Source organism: Sorex fumeus, unplaced genomic scaffold, assembly GCF_029834395.1.
Source record: "Sorex fumeus unplaced genomic scaffold, SorFum_2.1 ptg000054l, whole genome shotgun sequence".
NCBI lineage: Eukaryota > Metazoa > Chordata > Mammalia > Eulipotyphla > Soricidae > Sorex > Sorex fumeus.
In genome coordinates, this window is record NW_026606111.1 from 35,326,919 (window position 1) to 35,345,513 (window position 18,595).

An 18,595-nucleotide genomic window follows, 5' to 3' on the forward strand; every position below is an offset into this window, starting at 1 on the left:
AGAGAGCTTCCCCTGGATCCCGGAAAGGAAGAACTCCCACATTGCACCGCGCCACACCAGCCGGGCTCGCTGTGCATTCTGGGAGTCGTAGTCATTGTTCTGGTTTTCGACTCCGGCTTTTCTTGGAGAGAACTGGAGGCAGTTTTTTTCGGGAAGATTTTTTTCCTGGCGTTATTGAGTTACTGTAGTTCACAGCCCTCACTGTCGTGGCCTGAATGAGTAGTTCAGTTACCAGCTCTGTTTGTTAGCAGTTAAGAGCTAATAATGCAATGTGCCAAACTCCAAGTTATGCAGATGAAGACTGGGGGTCTTGAACACACATTTCATGAGGATCTATTAAAAAGGCTTGGGGGCTGGAGAGAGAGCACAGCGGGTAGGGCGTTTGCCTGGTACGCGGCAGATCCGGGTTAGATTTCCAGCATCCCATACGGTCCCCTGAGCACCGCCAGGAGTCACTCCTGAGTGCAGAGCCAGAAGTAACCCCTGTGCATCGCCAGGTGTGATCCAAAAAAAAAAAAAGGCTTGGAACTTGGGTGCGACAGTAATGCAATTGCACAAAATCCGTTCTATTTTAAGCTTGTGTTATAATGAGGCAGAGGAAATAAATAATAAGTAAATAAGATGATCATGGCAAATGTTAACAGAAAATATAACTGGTTTATTTATAAAGAGAATTAACATAGTCACAAAAAGTCTCATATGAAAGAACCCGGCTCGAAAAGGAGGAAGAACATTCTAGACAAAGGAAAGAAAAACAGAAACTCCAGGACTGGAGCAAAAAGAACAGTTCTAAAAGCAAAGACAGTTAATAGTATGATGTATCAAAAGCTAAGTCAACTAGTTTGCAGATCTTTGAAGGAGAATAACATGGTTTTATTCTGGGCACTGAGTGATTAAACATGGCAGATTGAACATGTACTGAATATGTACGAATATAATTTCTACTTCTTAACACCTACTGGTATGACAACAGGATAAAAATAGTAAGAAAAACAATTCACTAATGTGGGAATAGAGAAACAGTACAGCAGTTAAGACTCTTGCCTTCCTGATCTGGGTTCCATGCCCAGATCCCCCACAGCATTGTGGGGAGTGATCCCCAATCACAAAGCCAAGACTAAATAAACCCTGAGAACAGTCTGGTATGACCCAACCACACTTAGCTCCCCAAAAAAACCCTAAATAGTGTAATTCTAACGAAAATTTTAAAGCTAGTAGATGTCTTACTAAGCTAGTCAACCACATCATAGCAAATCTCAGTAACTTCATATTCCTGAGGAAAAGATAAAATGAACATGTGACCACACTAAGTTTTCAGTGTTAGAGCTCTTCATTTTACAATTCCTGCAGGTACATATCTGCAGGCTGACAAAGTTTTTTTTTCTTATATTTATTTTAGGCACTGTGGCTCACAATTCTGTTACATCACACCTTCTCCTAGCATGTCCACTTCCTTCCAACATTGTCCCACTTCCCCATCTCCATCCTGATTCAGGATGATTGACTCTTCAGTGTCCTCTTGAACAGCAGCAGAAACTTCCGTTTCTCTTCCTCACGCTTCTCTTCTCCTCACCTTGGTTTCCAATACTCTGTGTTCATATATAGCACTATACCTGCCGCTTACTTTGCTATCTGATTGGTTATACCCTATAGGGTCTTCCCATGAGAAAGACTAGTCAAACTCTTAAATGTGCCCTTGTGAGGGTTTGTCCGAAGTTCATAGGTCTTGATTATTGGATTTCTCCCTTCTTACATCCTCCCTGAGAAAAGTATGAATGAGTAATAACTGAGAGTAGTCAACAAAAGGACATGTCAAATAATATTCCAGAACTCTGGAAATGTTCAGAAATTAAGGACTAAATATTCTAAAAGAGATGTTAAACTTGGCCTGAAAAAAAAGAACATTTTCTGAAAGTCTGAAGAAGGATTTGTTAGAATCATACTTTCAAATTTTCTTCATTATCAAGTAGTCAAACTACTCATTTCCCCCTCCTTGACAGAAGATTTAGTTTATGAAAAAAAATAAGTCAGAGAATTATATGAATCAAAAATATACAATAAAGTTAGAGGTGAAGAGGTATCATTTAAAATGGGGAATAAAAGATAAATATTGAATTATGGAGCCACATTTCTCCATTCTGGTATTTGATTTATGATTCTGAATTAGATTGAAAAATTCTCCTTCATGGAAAGTCACTTTCCAAGAGATCAATAGATAATATATTTTTAGAAAACAGGCCAAATGAAATAGTTGAGAGCCCATTTTATCACTGTAAAGAGACCAATAACTTGAAAGTAAACAAGTCCTACTGATAAACTTGATTATTAACAGGTTTGTGTGTGTGTGTGTGTGTGTGTGTGTGTGTGTGTGTCTTAGTCTTAGTCTTAAAAATGAATGAAATCACACAGACTGTAGGACTTTTGAGTTCTACCGGAGGCAGGTAAATGAAACCAAAACAAGAGAAAAGAAATCTGGATTCTAAATAAACAGAAATTGCATTAAAATAAACTTCAAGGAAACTAAAATTACTATCTTTGAAGATTCAATCTCTGAATCAAAGCTAGGAACTACCTCTTGGTGCCAAAAATGCAAAAGAGGGACCAGAGAAATAGCACAGGGGCTAAGACAGTTTCCTTACACTGGAATCTCAGCTGAGGCCCTGGTTCAAATTCCCAGCACTGGGTATCCTTCCTCAGATCCAGAGTAGTGACTCCTGACCACATAATCAGGAATAAGCCCTGCAGTGCAGGATGTGGTCCCAAACCACTGTCACCTTCTCCCCATCCCCGAAATAAAATAGAAGAGTATATATGTATATAAAAGGATTTACATACATGTATGTATAGACATTTATATAAATATGCATATACAAGAATATATAAGAGAGAGGGAGCCTGAAAGAAGTAACACGAGATGGGAACTAAATTGCTTTTTTTCTGGTGTAGGAATCACGTGTTATTTATCTTGTATATTCTATAACAGCGTTGCAACTAGAAAAATCTCCTTCAGTATTGATCACTGAACCTGAGGAAGGAATACAACACTATTAGCGTGTTTTAAAATATTTAGACTACGTTCTTTACCTGGAATGACTTATTTCACCGATCACTGACTATCTGGGTGGAAAATCCACAGAACGTTTGAGACGACAAAAACTAGGTCTAAACTGTATGTTGAAAAGCATGAAGCAGGAGCCGAGAGTATGGGATGAAGTTCAGGCAGCTGCAGCTGGAATCTGCATTGTGAACTGCTGTCATCCCAATATTTTATACAGGACCTGGACTAGATTCAGCTCTCATTCCGTCTTCCTGTTGAACGAACGAATGAGAGGGCCCAAGAAAGAATCGGGCAGTGAGACACAGTCTCCCATCACACCGAGATCACAGTGCTCCACTAAAGCACAGGAATCTGCGTTCAGTCGGCCCCTATCTTTCCCTAAGTTGGACGGCACCGCGCGGTTTTCCCCGCCCCTCTCCCGGTGAGTGCGGCCACTACAGCCGCCGCCGCCGCCGCCGCCGCAGCGGCTGCCTTAGCCGTGTGCAAGGGCTTCTTGGGAACCGAGCCGCGGGGTCTCGGGGAAGGGGCGCCGGTGGCCGCCATCTTGAGTTGCCAGCCTGGTCGCTCCGCTCCAACGTTAGCCTAGCGGCGGCAGCCGACCGCCATCCCGACGCCGCAGCAGGTGACTGGGAAGTCGGAGCACGAGATCGGAGCACACTGATGGGTAAGTGGGAGTGACCGCCCGGGGTGAGCGTAGCAGCTGGACACTTTCGGAGCTCCGAGGTCCCGGGCGAGTGTTTTTCTTTCTATTCACTCCGCGACTTGCCGGGAGATCAGCCTCCGACCGAGGCAGGGTTGGGTTTTTTTTTTTTTTTCTCTACTGTCCGTGGCGGGGGGCGTGGCAGCCTTTCCCTTTTGAGAGCCCGAAGGCGCTCAGGGATCAAGCTCCTTCCCCAGCGAACCACCCTCCCTGGAAGGCGGGTTCCCCCTCTCTGCGCCCCAGCGCCTCTTTCCATTTCTGCTCCCCGGTTTCTTGGCGCTTCTTCGTTTCGGAACGGGCTTGGCCAAACGGTGATTGCCAGGAGCTCCGCGCCCGCCGGTGGCGGGAGCTTAGGAGAAGTTCCGTGCTCCGAGCAGCCTGGGTCGGGGTGTCTTGGGGGACCCTAGGAGCCGCTGCCTCCACCGGCGACCCCGCTGCCTTCCTGCCCCGGGAGGCGGCTGCCATCGGGTCCGGTTCGCCGGCCGCCTTCGGAGAGGAAAACTTAAGGAATTCCCGACCATGCGTGGGAATTGAAAGGACGGGAAAGTGGCGGAACGACTCGGTGGGATTTCAGAAGCGTAGGACGCGGGCATGCACTCTTGGACTTTAAAAAACCCACTGGTCGAACTGACTGAATGATTCATATTTTGTAGAAAGTGCTTTTTTCTTCTTCTTCTTTCCCCTCTCCCCACCCCTCTTGATTGGCAAGAGCACTGCGTGTGTGGCTGTAAGGGCTTGTGGAAGCTTGTGCTCTTGCTAAGACACTCAAACCTAGGCAAGTAAGAGTCTCTTACTGGTCCAAGACATTCCTTTAACAGATTATTCGGAAAAGTTTGAATTCTAGTTATTTAGCCAGCCTCAGGGACCGTTTTTTTCAGAGTATTTGCCCTCTCTCACCCCCACCTTTCTCTTTGTTCTGCAACCTGAGTCTGAATATCATTTCTTGTATCTAAAATAACTCTTTGGGTGCAGGAACATTTGAAAACAGTTTTCAGAGTTATTTTCCAGGGAATGAAACAATCGAGTTGGGCAGGCACTTTTACAGATACCTTTTCTTGGACTTGATGCCCCCAAAGCAACTGCAGTGAGTTGTAGACTGTTGATAGTGGACAAGGATTTCATTTTATAGAAGAAAATGAACAAATGGTACATGAATAGTCGGGGGTAGTTGACATTTATTCGGAAAGATTATATTGTCACTTAGAGGTGAGTAGTGTCTGAGTTGCAGGGAGGAAATATTAGGACATTAATTATTTTGCTTTTGAAAACTATATCCAGGGGCTGAAGCGATAGCACAGTGGGTAGGGCGTTTGCCTTGCACGTGGCTGGCCTGGGTTCAATTCCCAGCATCCCAGATGGTCACCTGAGCACTTGCAGGAGTAATTCCTGAGTGCATGAGCCAGAAGTAACCCTTGTGCATCACCAGAGGTTACTCCTGCACTCAGGAGTCACTCCTAGCAGTGCTCAGGGGACCATCTGGGATGCCAGGGATCAAACCCCAGTCAGCCCCGTGCAAGGCAAATTCTCTTATTGTCCAGGTCCCTGATATGTTAATTTGGTTTAATGTAGACACTTAATATTTGCTGGATAAATCAAAGAAGATTTGATTGAATAATTTATTTATAGTGCTAGTACAACTTAAATATCTTTTTAAAAACCTGTTTTCAAAAATTATTTTCTTCTGTTTCTCATTTTTCCCCATCTTCTTTCTTTTATCAACAAAAATGAGATCATTAAGGTTGTTCTTCAGTCTGTTTTCTTTTATACTTCTATTTGATATTGAGTAGTCAATCACTACGCAGTACACTGAGCTGACCTATTTGAACCATCTATAGAACCTATATGTGCCCTTAGTACTGTAAATTTTTAATTTTTGGTGGGGCCACACCCGGTGATACTCAGGACTTACTCCTGCTCTGCACTCAGGAGTCACTCCTGGTGGTGCTCAGAGATGCTGAGGATCTAACCTCAGATGGCCTGGGCTGGGCTGCGTGCAAATCCAATGCCTTAGCTGCTATACCATATCTCCAGCCCCCAAGTTTATGGTTTTTTATAAAGCTACTATGCACCTATTAGAATTGTTAAGATTAACAACAAAGAAAATCCTGACAAAACAGAGATACAGTTACAAAGCTTTCATGTTTGGGTTTCAGTCATACAATGATCAGACACCCATCCCTCCACCAGTGCACATTTTCCACCACCAATGTCCCCAGTGTCTTCCGCCTCATCCCAACCCTCCCCCTGCCTCTATGACAATTTCTCCCATACTCTCCACTTTTGGACTTTATTTATGGTTTGCAATATGGATACTGAGAGGCTATCACATTTGGTCCTTTATCTGCTGTCAGCACACATCTCATTCTGTCTCTTGTGTATCTCTAGTCTACTCAATTTTTTTATTGTATAATTATGCCAGGCTTCTTCAAGAACTTTGCTTTTGCATATATTCCCTCTAAAATGTTTATTCCTTCACTTTTCATTTGATTCTCTTCTCTGCAAAATTCTTGCTCATCCTTTAGGATACACAACTGTGAAATCTTTCAGATATTCTATGTCTTCACACATCTCCCATCCCGACTGATCTCTCCAGCCATCATTGATTTAATGATCCCAGCTGCCTTCTCCCCCAGCTCATGAGGCAGGCTTCCAACCATGGAGCAGTATTCCTGACCCTTGTGTCTACTGTCCTTCGCTGTCAGTCTCATGTTATTTTATATTCCACAAATGAGTGCAGTCATGCTATGTCTGTCCCTCTCTTTTTGACTCATTTCACTTAGCATGATACCTTCCATGACCATCCACTTATAAGCAAATTTCATGACTTCATCTTTCCTAACAGCTGCATAGTATTTCATTGTATAGATGTAACAAAGTTTCTTTAACCTGTCATCTGTTCTCCTGTCCGATTGTTTTCAGATTCTGGCTATAGTGAACAGTGCTGCAAGAAGCATATACTTTCAACATACCCATCAGACCTAACTATTTACTCAAGAATAAGGAAATCTTATTTATTTGAAAATCTGCACATGACTGTCAGTAGCACTGTAGCACTGTCCTCCCGTTGTTCATCAATTTGCTTGAGTGGGCCCAGTAACGTCTCTATCGTGAAACTTGTTACATATCGAATACCTCATGAGTAGCTTGCCAGGCTTTGTCAGGCGGGCGAGATACTCTCGGGAGCTTGCTGGGCTCTCCAAGAGGGGCGGAGGGTTGGTCGGGCCTGCTGTGTACAAGGCAAATACCCTACCCACTGTGCTATTGCTCCAGCCCAAGTGACCGTCTATAGCAATTTATTTATAGTTGCCCTAAACTGGAAACAACATAACAGCTTTTCACTAGTAAAGGGATCAGCTATGTATGTTCATAGAATATTACTAAAGAATAAGAAGGAATTAATTATTGTTAAATACCAACAACATAGATGACCAGCTGGCATACAATGCTCGATGATGGTAACTAATGCAAGACTGCATACTGTATTATCCAGCTTAAGTGTAGTTCAGAAAAAGGCAGAACTATGATGTTCCAATTGTGTTTTGTGATCATCTGAAATAACTCAAGTTAAAAATCATCAAGTCAAAAAAAAAAAAAACATAAAATGTATGAACATCTTTCCTCTGAACTAAAAAAAAAAAAAAATCATCAAGTCATCTATGCCCTTTTCCTCATCATGTATTCCTTATGTTCTTTTGGACTCTAATTTTTATTGAGTCAATTTCAGAAATATTCTGGAACCCAAACCTATGTTCTATTTTTCCGACATAGCTACTAATTTTGTTCACATTTGTATCACCAAACCTTCATCATTTAACTTTCTCCAATTTCTTTAATTATGTTTCTTAATGTGAAATCCTGATTTATATAAATATATAAATTTTTATATATATAAAAATTGCAGGAACAATTTTTGTTCTTGTTTGATGTTCTGATTTTATCTTGTTCTGTCTCTTGTGTATCTCTAGTCTACTCAATTTTTTTATTGTATAGTTATGCCAGGCTTCTTCAAGAACTTTGCTTTTGCACATATTCCCTCTAAAATGTTTATTCCTTCACTTCTTTTCATTTTATCCTCTTCTCTGCAAAATTCTTGCTCATCCTTTAGGATACATAACTGTGAAATCTTTCGGGTATTCTATATCTTCTCTGTCTTCAGATATTTTAATGCATATCTTTCAGTGCTCTATTTGCAATAAAATTCAGTACTAAATTGGTCTTTCACTTCTTCCTCAGCGATAACAAATGCTAAATCCTATTGCCAACACTTAGTGTTGACTTTGTAATTGCTAACTGATCATAAAATTTTCTCTGAGTTTGGATATGTCTTCAGAATTTATCAAAATGATGCTCTATGTAGCTTAATTATTTCTCATGTATTAAAAGTTGATAACTTGTTCTTTTAAATTTTATATTTAGACCTAAACTAGGTTATAATATCAGTAATACATTCATTTCAAATATTATTAAAATGTAAATATAATATTAAAAAATAAAATGGATAAGTGGAATGAATTGTGTGATGTTGGATAAAAACTAGATTTTTAGTAGTGATCATTATGTAGTATATACAGGTGTTACTATTTAAAACCTTATACCTGAAACCTATGTAGCATTATAAACCAATGTTACCTTGATACAATTTTATTATTTTTAAGTAAAATGACATGATGTTATATTTATATTTATGTAAAATAAATATTTTATATACACTTTATTTATATAAATGCAGATGTTTTAGAATGCATTTGTGATAAAGCTACTTAAAAAGAAAAAAATAATAGGGGCTGGAGAGACAGTACAGTGGATAAGGCATTTGCCTTGCAGGAGGTTGTCCCAGGTTTGATTCCTGGTGCTTGATATGGTCCTGCCAGAAGTGATCCCTGAGCAGAGAGCCAGGAGAAAGTCTTGGACACTGCTGAATGTACCCTCCCCCACCCAAGAAAAAATGAATAGAAGAATTTGAGGGGGGCAAATGGGGCAATGCTCAGGGGTTACTCTCTACACTCAGGAATTACTCCTGGTGGTGCTCAGGGGTTCATATGGGATGCTGGGGATTAATTGCTGCAAACTGCACTTGCCATGTGCACGGCATGTACTCGATCTACTGTACTATATCTACAGCTCCAAGTATACAAGAATTTCTAGTATTTAAAAAGAAAGCTAGTATTGCTAGCTTTATGCTAGTTATGAACTCGAGTTATGACCCATGTGGTCTTTAATTTTAAAAAAATTGGTCAGGCCCCAATAAATATTTAAGGTACGGCTCTTAAACCTAATTTTATGATTTAAACTATTTTCTGATTATTTCATGAACAGTAGTAATTTTAACATGTAATATACTTCAGAAAGATCAAAAGACGAGGAAAGGGAAAGTACATCTTAGAATCAGTAAAAATGGGGTAACTACTTTGTTTTAACCATAATATAGTAATTGATAGCTTATTCAAAAATATTTGGTTGATGTTCCAGTTTTCATATGGAATAGGGAATATGGTTTTTTAATTTAATTTCCATAATAAATTTTATTAATATAGTATGAATTCAATTCTCCTTGACTAAAAATCTGTGTTGTCTTGTGAGTTATTAGTATCTGTTTGCTTTTCTCCCAACTTTAAGATGCCATGGCTAGTCCAGGAAAAGATAACTATAGAATGAAAAGTTATAAGAATAAGGCTCTAAATCCCCAAGAGATGCGTAGACGAAGAGAAGAAGAAGGAATACAACTACGAAAACAAAAAAGGGAGGAACAGGTAGGTGTTTTAAAATATTTTATTTTATTTTGGGGAGGTGAGAGTTCCACAATCAGTGGTTCTCATCTCCGTATTTTGTTGTAAGAGTCACTTTATTGCAGCAGTTAGTACCAAACTAGTCTTAACAGTGTACTCTAATAACAAAAGTCAATGTCTTCTTTCCTCTCCTCTTCCTTTATTTCTGTCTCTCAAAATATCTTACTGTATGTGATGTTTGCAGACTTCAGTTGACCATAAGTAGCTAAAACCACTGATAAGGGGGACCTACTGAATTAAAATTTTGGATCACTGTGCTACAGAGCAGTATAAATAATTTTAAAAATTAAGAGGTTTCAGGTGAAAAACTTGCCTTGAATATGTGAGGCCCTAAGTTGTATATCCAGCACTGCCAAAAATAGAAAAACAGCAACAAAACAACTAGACAGGGTTATGTTCTTATGTACTCACATGCACAAATTAAAGTTACTGTGTGAAAGGATTAGCAATGAAGAGAAAGGCCTATTTTAGCAATATGGTAATTATTTGCCCTCTCCCATCTGTAGTGTGTAGCATAACTTTAATATAGTAGTTGCCAAAAAAATAAAAATCTGTTGAATGAGTGACATAAAGAGAACTGTACAGATTAAACATGTTTTTAATTCTCAAAATTAAAAGAACAGGTGTTTTTCTCTCAATTTTGATTTAATAAACATGCCTATCGGTATAACATAGGTAAGGTAAGGTAAAGGTAAAGGCCCTCCCGTTGATCATCGATTTGCTCGAGCGGGCCCAGTAACGTCTCCATTGGAGACTTTGTTGTTACTGTGTCTGGCATATCAAATACTCTCGGTAGCTTGCCGGGCTCTCCGAGAGGGGCAGAGGAATCGAACTCGGGTCAGCCATGTTGGCTGCATGCAAGGCAAACGCCCTACCCGCTGTGCTATTGCTCCAGCCCTACACAGGTAACATTTTTTTTTTCTTATTTCATCTGTTCTTGAATTAATAAGTATAGAATGTTTTTTTCTGAGAATTATTTTTTTTTTTTTTTTTTTTTTTTTTTTTTTTTTTTTTTATTTTTTATTAGTGAAACAACATGAGGTACAGTTATAGATTTACAAATTTTGTGCTTGGATCTCGGTCATACCACGATCAAATACCCATCCCTCCACCAGTGCCCATTTTCCACCACCAGGATAATATCCCTCCCCCCCATCCTCCCATCCCCCCATCCCCCCCTGCCACTGTGGCAGGGCATTCCCCCCTGTTCTCTCTCTCCTCCTGGGCGCTGTGATCAGCCAAAGAGGCATTGAGTGGCGAACATGTTCAGTCCAGTCTACTTTCAACCTGCATCTCCCCTCCTGGGAGGATCCTCCAAACACCCTCCACTTGGCGTTCCCCTCTCCATCTGAATTGTCCTTTCCCCTAGAATGCCCAGCTGGCCTCTAAGTTATGGAGTAATTCTCCTGGTGTTGTGGGTATTAATCTCATATTTTATTATTTTATATCCCCCAGATGAATGCTATCTTTCTATGTCTATCCCTCTCTTTCTGACTCATCTCGCTTAGCATGATACTTTCCATATTGTACCACTTGTATGTAAAGTTCGTGATTTCATCTCTTTTAAGAGCCACATAGTACTCCATTGTGTAGATGTACCAAAGTTTCTTTAACCAGTCATCTGTTCTTGGGCACTCAGGTCTCTTCCAGTTTCTGGCTACTGTAAAGAGTGCTGCAATGAACAAACAAGTGCAGATGTCCCTTCGGCTACACGTTTTTGCCTCTCTGGGATATATTCCCAGGAGTGGTATCGCTGGGTCAAATGGGAGCTCAATTTCTAATTTTTTGAGGAACGTCCATACTGTTTTCCAGAAGGGCTGAACCAGTGGACATTCCCACCAACAGTGAAGGAGTGTCCCTTTCTCGCCACATCCGCGCCAGCAACGGTTGCTTTTGTTCTTTTGAATGTGGGCCAGTCTCTGAGGTGTGAGATGATATCTCATTGTGGTTTTGATCTGCATCTCCCTGATGATTAATGATGTAGAGCATTTTCTCATGTGCTTTTTTGCCATTCGGATTTCTTCTTTGAGAAAGTTTCTGTTCATTTCATTGCCCCATTTTTTGATGGGGTTGGATGTTTTCTTCTTGTGGAGTTCTACCAGTATTTTGTATATCCTTGATATCAACCCCTTGTCAGATGTGTATTCGGCGAATATTCTTTCCCATTCTGTAGGCTGTCTTTGTATTTTGGTCACTGTTTCTTTGGAGGTACAGAAGCTTCTTAGTTTAAGATAGTCCCATTTATCTATCTCTGTTTTCACTTGCTCAGCCAGTGGCGTGTCATCTTTGAACATACCATTAGCCTCAATGTCATGGAGGGTTTTGCCAACTTTGTCTTCAATGTATCTTATGGTTTCTGGTCTGATATTGAGGTCTTTAATCCATTTTGATCTTACCTTTGTACATGGTGTTAGGCAGAATTCTGAGCCCATTTTTTTGCATGTAGCCGTCCAGTGATGCCAGCACAATTTGTTAAAGAGGCTTTCCTTACTCCACTTCACATTTCTTGCACCTTTATCAAAGATTAGATGATCATATGATTGGGGGGTGATGTCAGTGTATTCAACTCTGTTCCATTGGTCTGCAGTTCTGCCTTTGTTCCAGTACCATGCTGTTTTGATTATTACCGCTTTGTAGTAAAGTTTGAAGTTCGGGAGGTTGATTCCTCCCATTTTCTTTTTCCCAAGAATTGCTTTAGCTATTCGTGGGGGTTTATTATTCCATATAAATTTCAGGAGTGTTTTCTCCATTTCTTTGAAGAATGTCATGGGTATCCTTATAGGGATTGCACTGAATTTGTACAGTGCTTTCGGTAGTATTGCCATTTTGACAATGTTAAGTCTTCCGACCCATGAGCAGGGGATGTCTTTCCATTTCCTCATGTCCTCTTTTATTTCCTGAAGTAGCGTTTTGTAGTTTTCTTTGTACAGGTCCTTTACTTCCTTAGTTAAGCTGATTCCTAGGTACTTGATTTTCTGGGGCACAATTGTGAACGGGATTGTTTTTTTCATGATGCTTTCTTCTCTCTCACTGTTTGCATATAGGAAAGCCATGGACTTTTGTGTATTGATTTTATAACCTGCAACTTTACTATACAAGTCTATTGTTTCTAGGAGTTTTTTGGTGGAGGTTATTGGGTTCTCTAAGTATAGTATCATATCATCTGCGAATAGTGAGAGCTTTATTTCTTCCTTTCCTACCTGAATGCCCTTAATGTCTTTTTCTTGCCTAATTGCTATTGCAAGTACTTCCAGTACTATATTGAACAGCAGTGGAGAGAGTGGGCATCCTTGTCTCGTCCCTGATCTTAGAGGGAAGGCTCTCAGTTTTTCCCCATTGAGGATGATGCTTGCTGTAGGCTTGTGGTAGATGGCTTTAACTATGTTGAGGAAAGTCCCCTCTATGCCCATTTTGGCTAGGGTTTTCATCATAAAGGGGTGCTGGATCTTGTCAAATGCTTTCTCTGCGTCTATTGATATGATCATATGCTTTTTATCTTTTCTTTTGTTGATATGATGGATTATGTTGATTGATTTCCGAATGTTGAACCATCCTTGCATCCCTGGGATGAATCCTACTTGGTCATGGTGTATGATCTTTTTGATGAGTAGTTGGATTCTATTTGCTAGTAGTTTGTTGAGGATCTTTGCATCTGTGTTCATCAGGGATATCGGCCTGTAGTTCTCTTTCTTTGTGTTATCTCTGTCTGCTTTTGGTATCAGTGTGATATTTGCTTCATAGAAACTGTTCGGAAGTGTATTTGATATTTCAATTTCATGGAAAAGCTTAAAGAGGATTGGGAGTAAGTCTTCTTTAAAGATTTGGAAGAATTCACTGGAGAATTATTTTTTTCTGGTAATTAAATATGCTGTTAATATACCACAGATTTATCTCTTTCTGCCATTTTTTTCAAACTGCTTTTAAATTAAGATTTTGTTGAAATAATTCTTATGTATCCAATTCATAATCCAGAAAGGTCTTACATTCATTGTCAAATGCTGTAAAATGTAAATGTGTACCTGCGGATTGACAATTGATAAAAGATGTGGGAGATACTAAAATAATTTAAATGATAAAATTAAAAGTTTTTTTTATTTCAGTAATGTATTTCTGTGGAAAGTCAGCATTTTTGGAAAGCTCAATAAATATATTACTTTTTTTTTAATTATAGTTGTTCAAACGCAGAAATGTCTCTTTGCCCAGAAGTGATGAATGTATGCCAGAAAGCCCTATCCAGGATCCAGATATCAGTTCCACTGTACCAATTCCTGAGGTAGATATAAAAAAAAAGTATTTTATACTCAATAATATTTCAAATATAGTGAATACCACATATAAGATTCTTGCACAGTTTAAAATGATAAATGGTATTTTTTGTGTGTTTTAGGAAGAAGTTATTACCACAGACATGGTTCAGATGATTTTTTCTAATAACACTGATCAACAACTAACAGCAACACAGAAATTTAGAAAACTGCTTTCTAAAGGCAAGAATTATTTTCAGCATGTATAGTTACTATTACAAATTTCTGTGGTGAAATTTTATTTATTAGGCTTTAAAATATTCTAAGGTTTTTTTTTAACCACTTAGGGTCACAATTTAAAAAAATTTTTTTTCAAGTACCATATGTTCAGCCAAGGAGATATCTCAAAAGGTTTGAGTGCATACTTTGCATTTTGGACGTGGATTTAATCCCTCTTACTGCATGGTCCCCAAGCACCACCAAGAGTGAACTCTGAACAACACTTGGCAGAAGCCCCTGAGCACAGTCAGTTGTGAGCCAGAACCCAAAAACAAAGCAAAGATCAAAACCAAAATGCGATATATTGACTGTGGAATATTTTCAAATATTAAGGTCAAGGTCAAATTTTCAAATATTAAGGGCTGGAGCGATACCACAGCGGTAGGGCGTTCGCCTTACAAGCGGCCAACATGGCCGACCCGAGTTCGATTCCTCCGCCCCTCTCGGAGAGCCCGGCAAGCTGCCGAGAGTATTTGATATGCCAGACACAGTAACAACAAAGTCTCCAATGGAGACGTTACTGGGCCCGCTCGAGCAAATCGACGATCAACGGGAGGGCCTTTACTTACTCGAGCAAGGTCAAGGTCATTAGTCTTGCTAATAAAGTTAGAGATAGGTTTTTAACCAGATTTTATATATATATACATACATACATACACATATACCTATCTATATTATGGCAACATAACATGAATGGGAATATAAAATAATCTCAACTCATGTTTCTCTCAAATCTTTATCATAGAGAATATCACATAACTTGTTGTGTAATCTATAACTTCCTTAGTATAAGTTTGTAAAAGTAAAATTTTTGGATGAAATAGTAACAGTGTATTAATTTATATTCCCATTCTTAATTTATGCAAGTGTTTAGTTAACTCTATTCTTACCAACATAATTTTTGGAATGTTTGGAGGATGCCTCCAGTGGTGTTCCAGTGCTGCACTTGGCTCTGTGTTTGGAGCTTCTTCTGGCAGCTCTCCTGGCAGTGCTCTGGAGAATTATGTAGCACTGAGATCTAATCTGGGTCTTATAAGCATGAGCTTACCCCAGTGAGTTATCTCTTTGGCCCAACACTATTTGAAAATCAAAACAAAGCAAATGCAGTAAACTCACTTTCTGACACTTAGGGGCTATGTAAATTGGATATTTTTCTTCTGTTATTGACTTTGTAAGTCATAATTGCCTACATATGGTTGCTATTCAAATTTATATGAAGGTTATACAAATTGCCTTTTTGAAAATTAACTTTTTGTGTTTTATATGTAGAACTAATCATTATAATTGGGATATATATATATATATATATATATATGAACTGATAAGATTTTAACAGTGCCCTTGATTCACTTAGCTATGTTATTTTCCTAGTAGGAGATAGAACTTACTAACCCATGAGAAAGAAAGAAGTCTGTGTTGAGAAAAGCTTAAGAACAGGCTTAGCTTTTGTTTTCTTTACTGTACTAATTAGTCATACTTATGTATTGGTCATACTTAAATAACTTCATTTTCCATTTATTAGCTAAAGTAGTTTAGCAATATGAGGAAATTCTCATAAATGAAAAGGACTTCCTCTTTTATTACACGTCATGTTATTTTTTATAATTGAGATTATTTTATGAATTAGATTACTATAAAATTTTAAATATTTTGAATGTGCAACAGCTTTTTTTGTTTGTTTGTTTGTTTGTTTGTTTGTTTGTTTGCCACACATAGCGGTGCTCAGGGCTTACTCCTGGTTCTGTGCTCAGGAATCTCTCCCCACTCTTGGTGGGGTGCAAGGGAACCTATAAGGTGCCAGGGATCAAAACTGGTTAGCCACCTGCAAGGTGAGAGCCCTACCTGCTCTACTATCACTTAGGCCATATCAGATCTTTTGACGTGTATTAATAATAATCAATTTACAGAACTTTTTATTAGATTAATTACTTAAAATTGCTAAAGTTTGCAACCATTGTTTGTAAACTTAAATATTCCCATTACTTAAAAATAGATTATTTCCTAGCTTTAATTAAACACCACGGTTTACAAAGATGTTCATAATTCAGTTGTTTCAGGCATCCAATGTTCCAGCACCAATCCCACCACCAGTGTGACCTTCCCACCACCATTGTCCCCAGTTTCCCATCCACCCCTCAAGCCTGCCCCCTTAGCAGGCACAAAATAATTGATTTTATAATTCTTATTACAACAAAATGGTAAGTGGAATTAATCAAAAAATAGTTTGGTGAGAGAAAGATTTTGAAATTTGTTATATCTCACATTGTTGTTATTCTGTCTTTTGTCTGAGGATTTATTGATCTGTTTGTTACTAGTTGAGCCTTCTGTGTTAATGTTTTCGCTTATTGAGCTTAGTGAGAAAGAGCTATGCTACTTTCTGATCTAATTTGCTGTGCTGCTACCGGGCTTTCAGGATTATGGAATTTGAAGGTGTTGCACAGTCACATATGTAGCCACACATGCTGCACTCCAGGAGCTCTAGGACCTCTGGAACTGGGATGATTTTCTGCCCATCCTTATCCTAATGAGACCCCAGACTTTTTCAGCCTGAAGACTAGTCCTAGGCAGTTCAATAGCTTGGCCTCTGTTCTGACTTTAGTTGTGAAACTGTGAAGTTGGCTTATTTATTTGATGGAGGTGGTGAGAGAAGGGGGTGACTTCTGGAGCTTATAGCAGTACAGAGTCGGGAGAGAGGCATGGCTGCCCAACCTGACTCTGAGAAGGCCCCAGAGTTTGAAACCTGAAAACCAGAGTACGTGAGAATATAACTTTCCCACTATTGAATTTTGTGGTTAGTCATAAGATTTTTATTTTAATTTGCCTAACTCCTATAATGTAAAGTTTTTTTGAGTCCACTTATCTATATCTATAATCATATCCATATATTTTTGTAGTAAAGTCAATCATTTTCTGATTCTTAGTATTGCAATTATCTTTGTCCAGGGAAGACATGTAGCAGGAATTATGATTGTTTTACTTATTGATGTGAGTTCTTGAAAAAGCAGTTTCGCCTAGAAAAATATTAAAGTTACTGTAGTTTTTACTTGATCCGTTTCTGTGATAAACATAGAAAAGAAATTAGAACTAGAACTGGAGCAAGAATTGTAGCATCTCCAATATAACTTATGGTGCGGCCTTTTGCTAGTCTGTGTAGTTTTCTATCAGGCCACTCTTTTAGATAGAAATCACCAGTTGACCTTTCCTTCAGTTCAGTTTTTTTGTTTGTCTTGTTTTAATTGGTTTTTATTTTGGGGTCAAACCCAGTTGTGCTCAGGGCTTACTCCTGGTTTTGCACTCAGGATCATTTCTGGTGGGGCTCAAGGACCAGACAGGTGCTGGATCCATCCTGGGTTGGCTGCACACAAGGTATGTGCCTTACCCACTGTACTATCTCTCTGACCCCATGTTTCGTTCTTAAATGTATATATTCATCCATCTACATATATAAATATAACTGACAGCCACAATACCCACATCTAACCAGTTAACTCTCCTTTTTTTTTTTTCAATATCCTCCAAGTAAGTGGGAGAGCAAATCCAGCAGGTAGGGTGCTTGACTTACATGTGCATACCTGAATTTGATCCCAGCACTACACTCAGGTCCCCTGAGCCCTGCCAGGAGCGATCCCTTCATGCAGAGCCATGAGTAAACCCTCAGCACCATTGGATGTGGTCCCAAACCAAACAAAAGAAAGGGAAAAATGAATGTTAATATTTATATTAATATAAGAATCAAATTAGTAAATACTTACTGTTATTAGAATTTATTTTGGAATAAAAAAACTGGAATTAGAAGGTGGTAAGTACAGTGTAATAATTTTATTTGGTTTTATTGCAAATAATTTTTATACTATATGTATATAAATAAAATGTATAAATGTATGTGTAAAAATATAAGTATATATAATATTAAAAAAGTACATGTATATACATTTATTTATCCGCCAGCTTTTTTAAAAATTCAAATCAAAATGATTACATTGTAGTTACCGTCTTCCAATATACATTATTTTATCTTGTTAATGGTTTCTAACTTTAATGACAGTTTAAGCTTATGTGTGAAGTTTAAGTTTTGAAGAATCTGTACTCTTGTTTAGCATACCCAAATGATATTTTATGGCTGTATGTTTGCAAGCTACAGAAATTTTCTGATTTTTTTTTTTTTTGGTTAAATATTGGTTTACGGGCTGGAGCGATAGCACAGCAGTAAGGCGTTTGTCTTACACGCAGCCAACATGGCCGACCCGAGTTTGATTCCTCCGCCCCTCTTGGAGAGCCCGGCAAGCTACCGAGAGTATCTCGCCCACTCGGCAGAGCCCGGCAAGCTCCCCGTGACGTATTCGATATGCCAGACACAGTAACAACAAAGTCTCCAATGGAGATGTTACTGGGCCCGCTCGAGCAAATTGATGATCAACGGGAGGGCCTTTACTTTTACTTTACTTAAGTATTGGTTTGTTTTGTTTTTTGGAACCCATACCCAGCTGTACTCAGGGTCTACTTCTGGCTTTGTCCTTATGATTAATTC

General features: G+C 39.0%; 1 protein-coding gene across 1 annotated transcript in view; it reads left to right on the top strand.

Annotated features, from left to right (window-relative positions):
* The first annotated feature begins 3,595 nt into the window (after positions 1 to 3,595).
* The window catches only part of KPNA5 (karyopherin subunit alpha 5), a 44,704-nt gene continuing 29,704 nt past the window's right edge, over positions 3,596 to 18,595 (top strand). The window contains exons 1-4 of the mRNA XM_056125262.1: positions 3,596 to 3,722; positions 9,375 to 9,508; positions 13,716 to 13,817; positions 13,932 to 14,031. Coding sequence (XP_055981237.1) covers positions 3,719 to 3,722; positions 9,375 to 9,508; positions 13,716 to 13,817; positions 13,932 to 14,031 — 340 coding nt within the window. The 5' untranslated portion in view covers positions 3,596 to 3,718. The remainder of the gene's footprint in view (positions 3,723 to 9,374; positions 9,509 to 13,715; positions 13,818 to 13,931; positions 14,032 to 18,595) is intronic.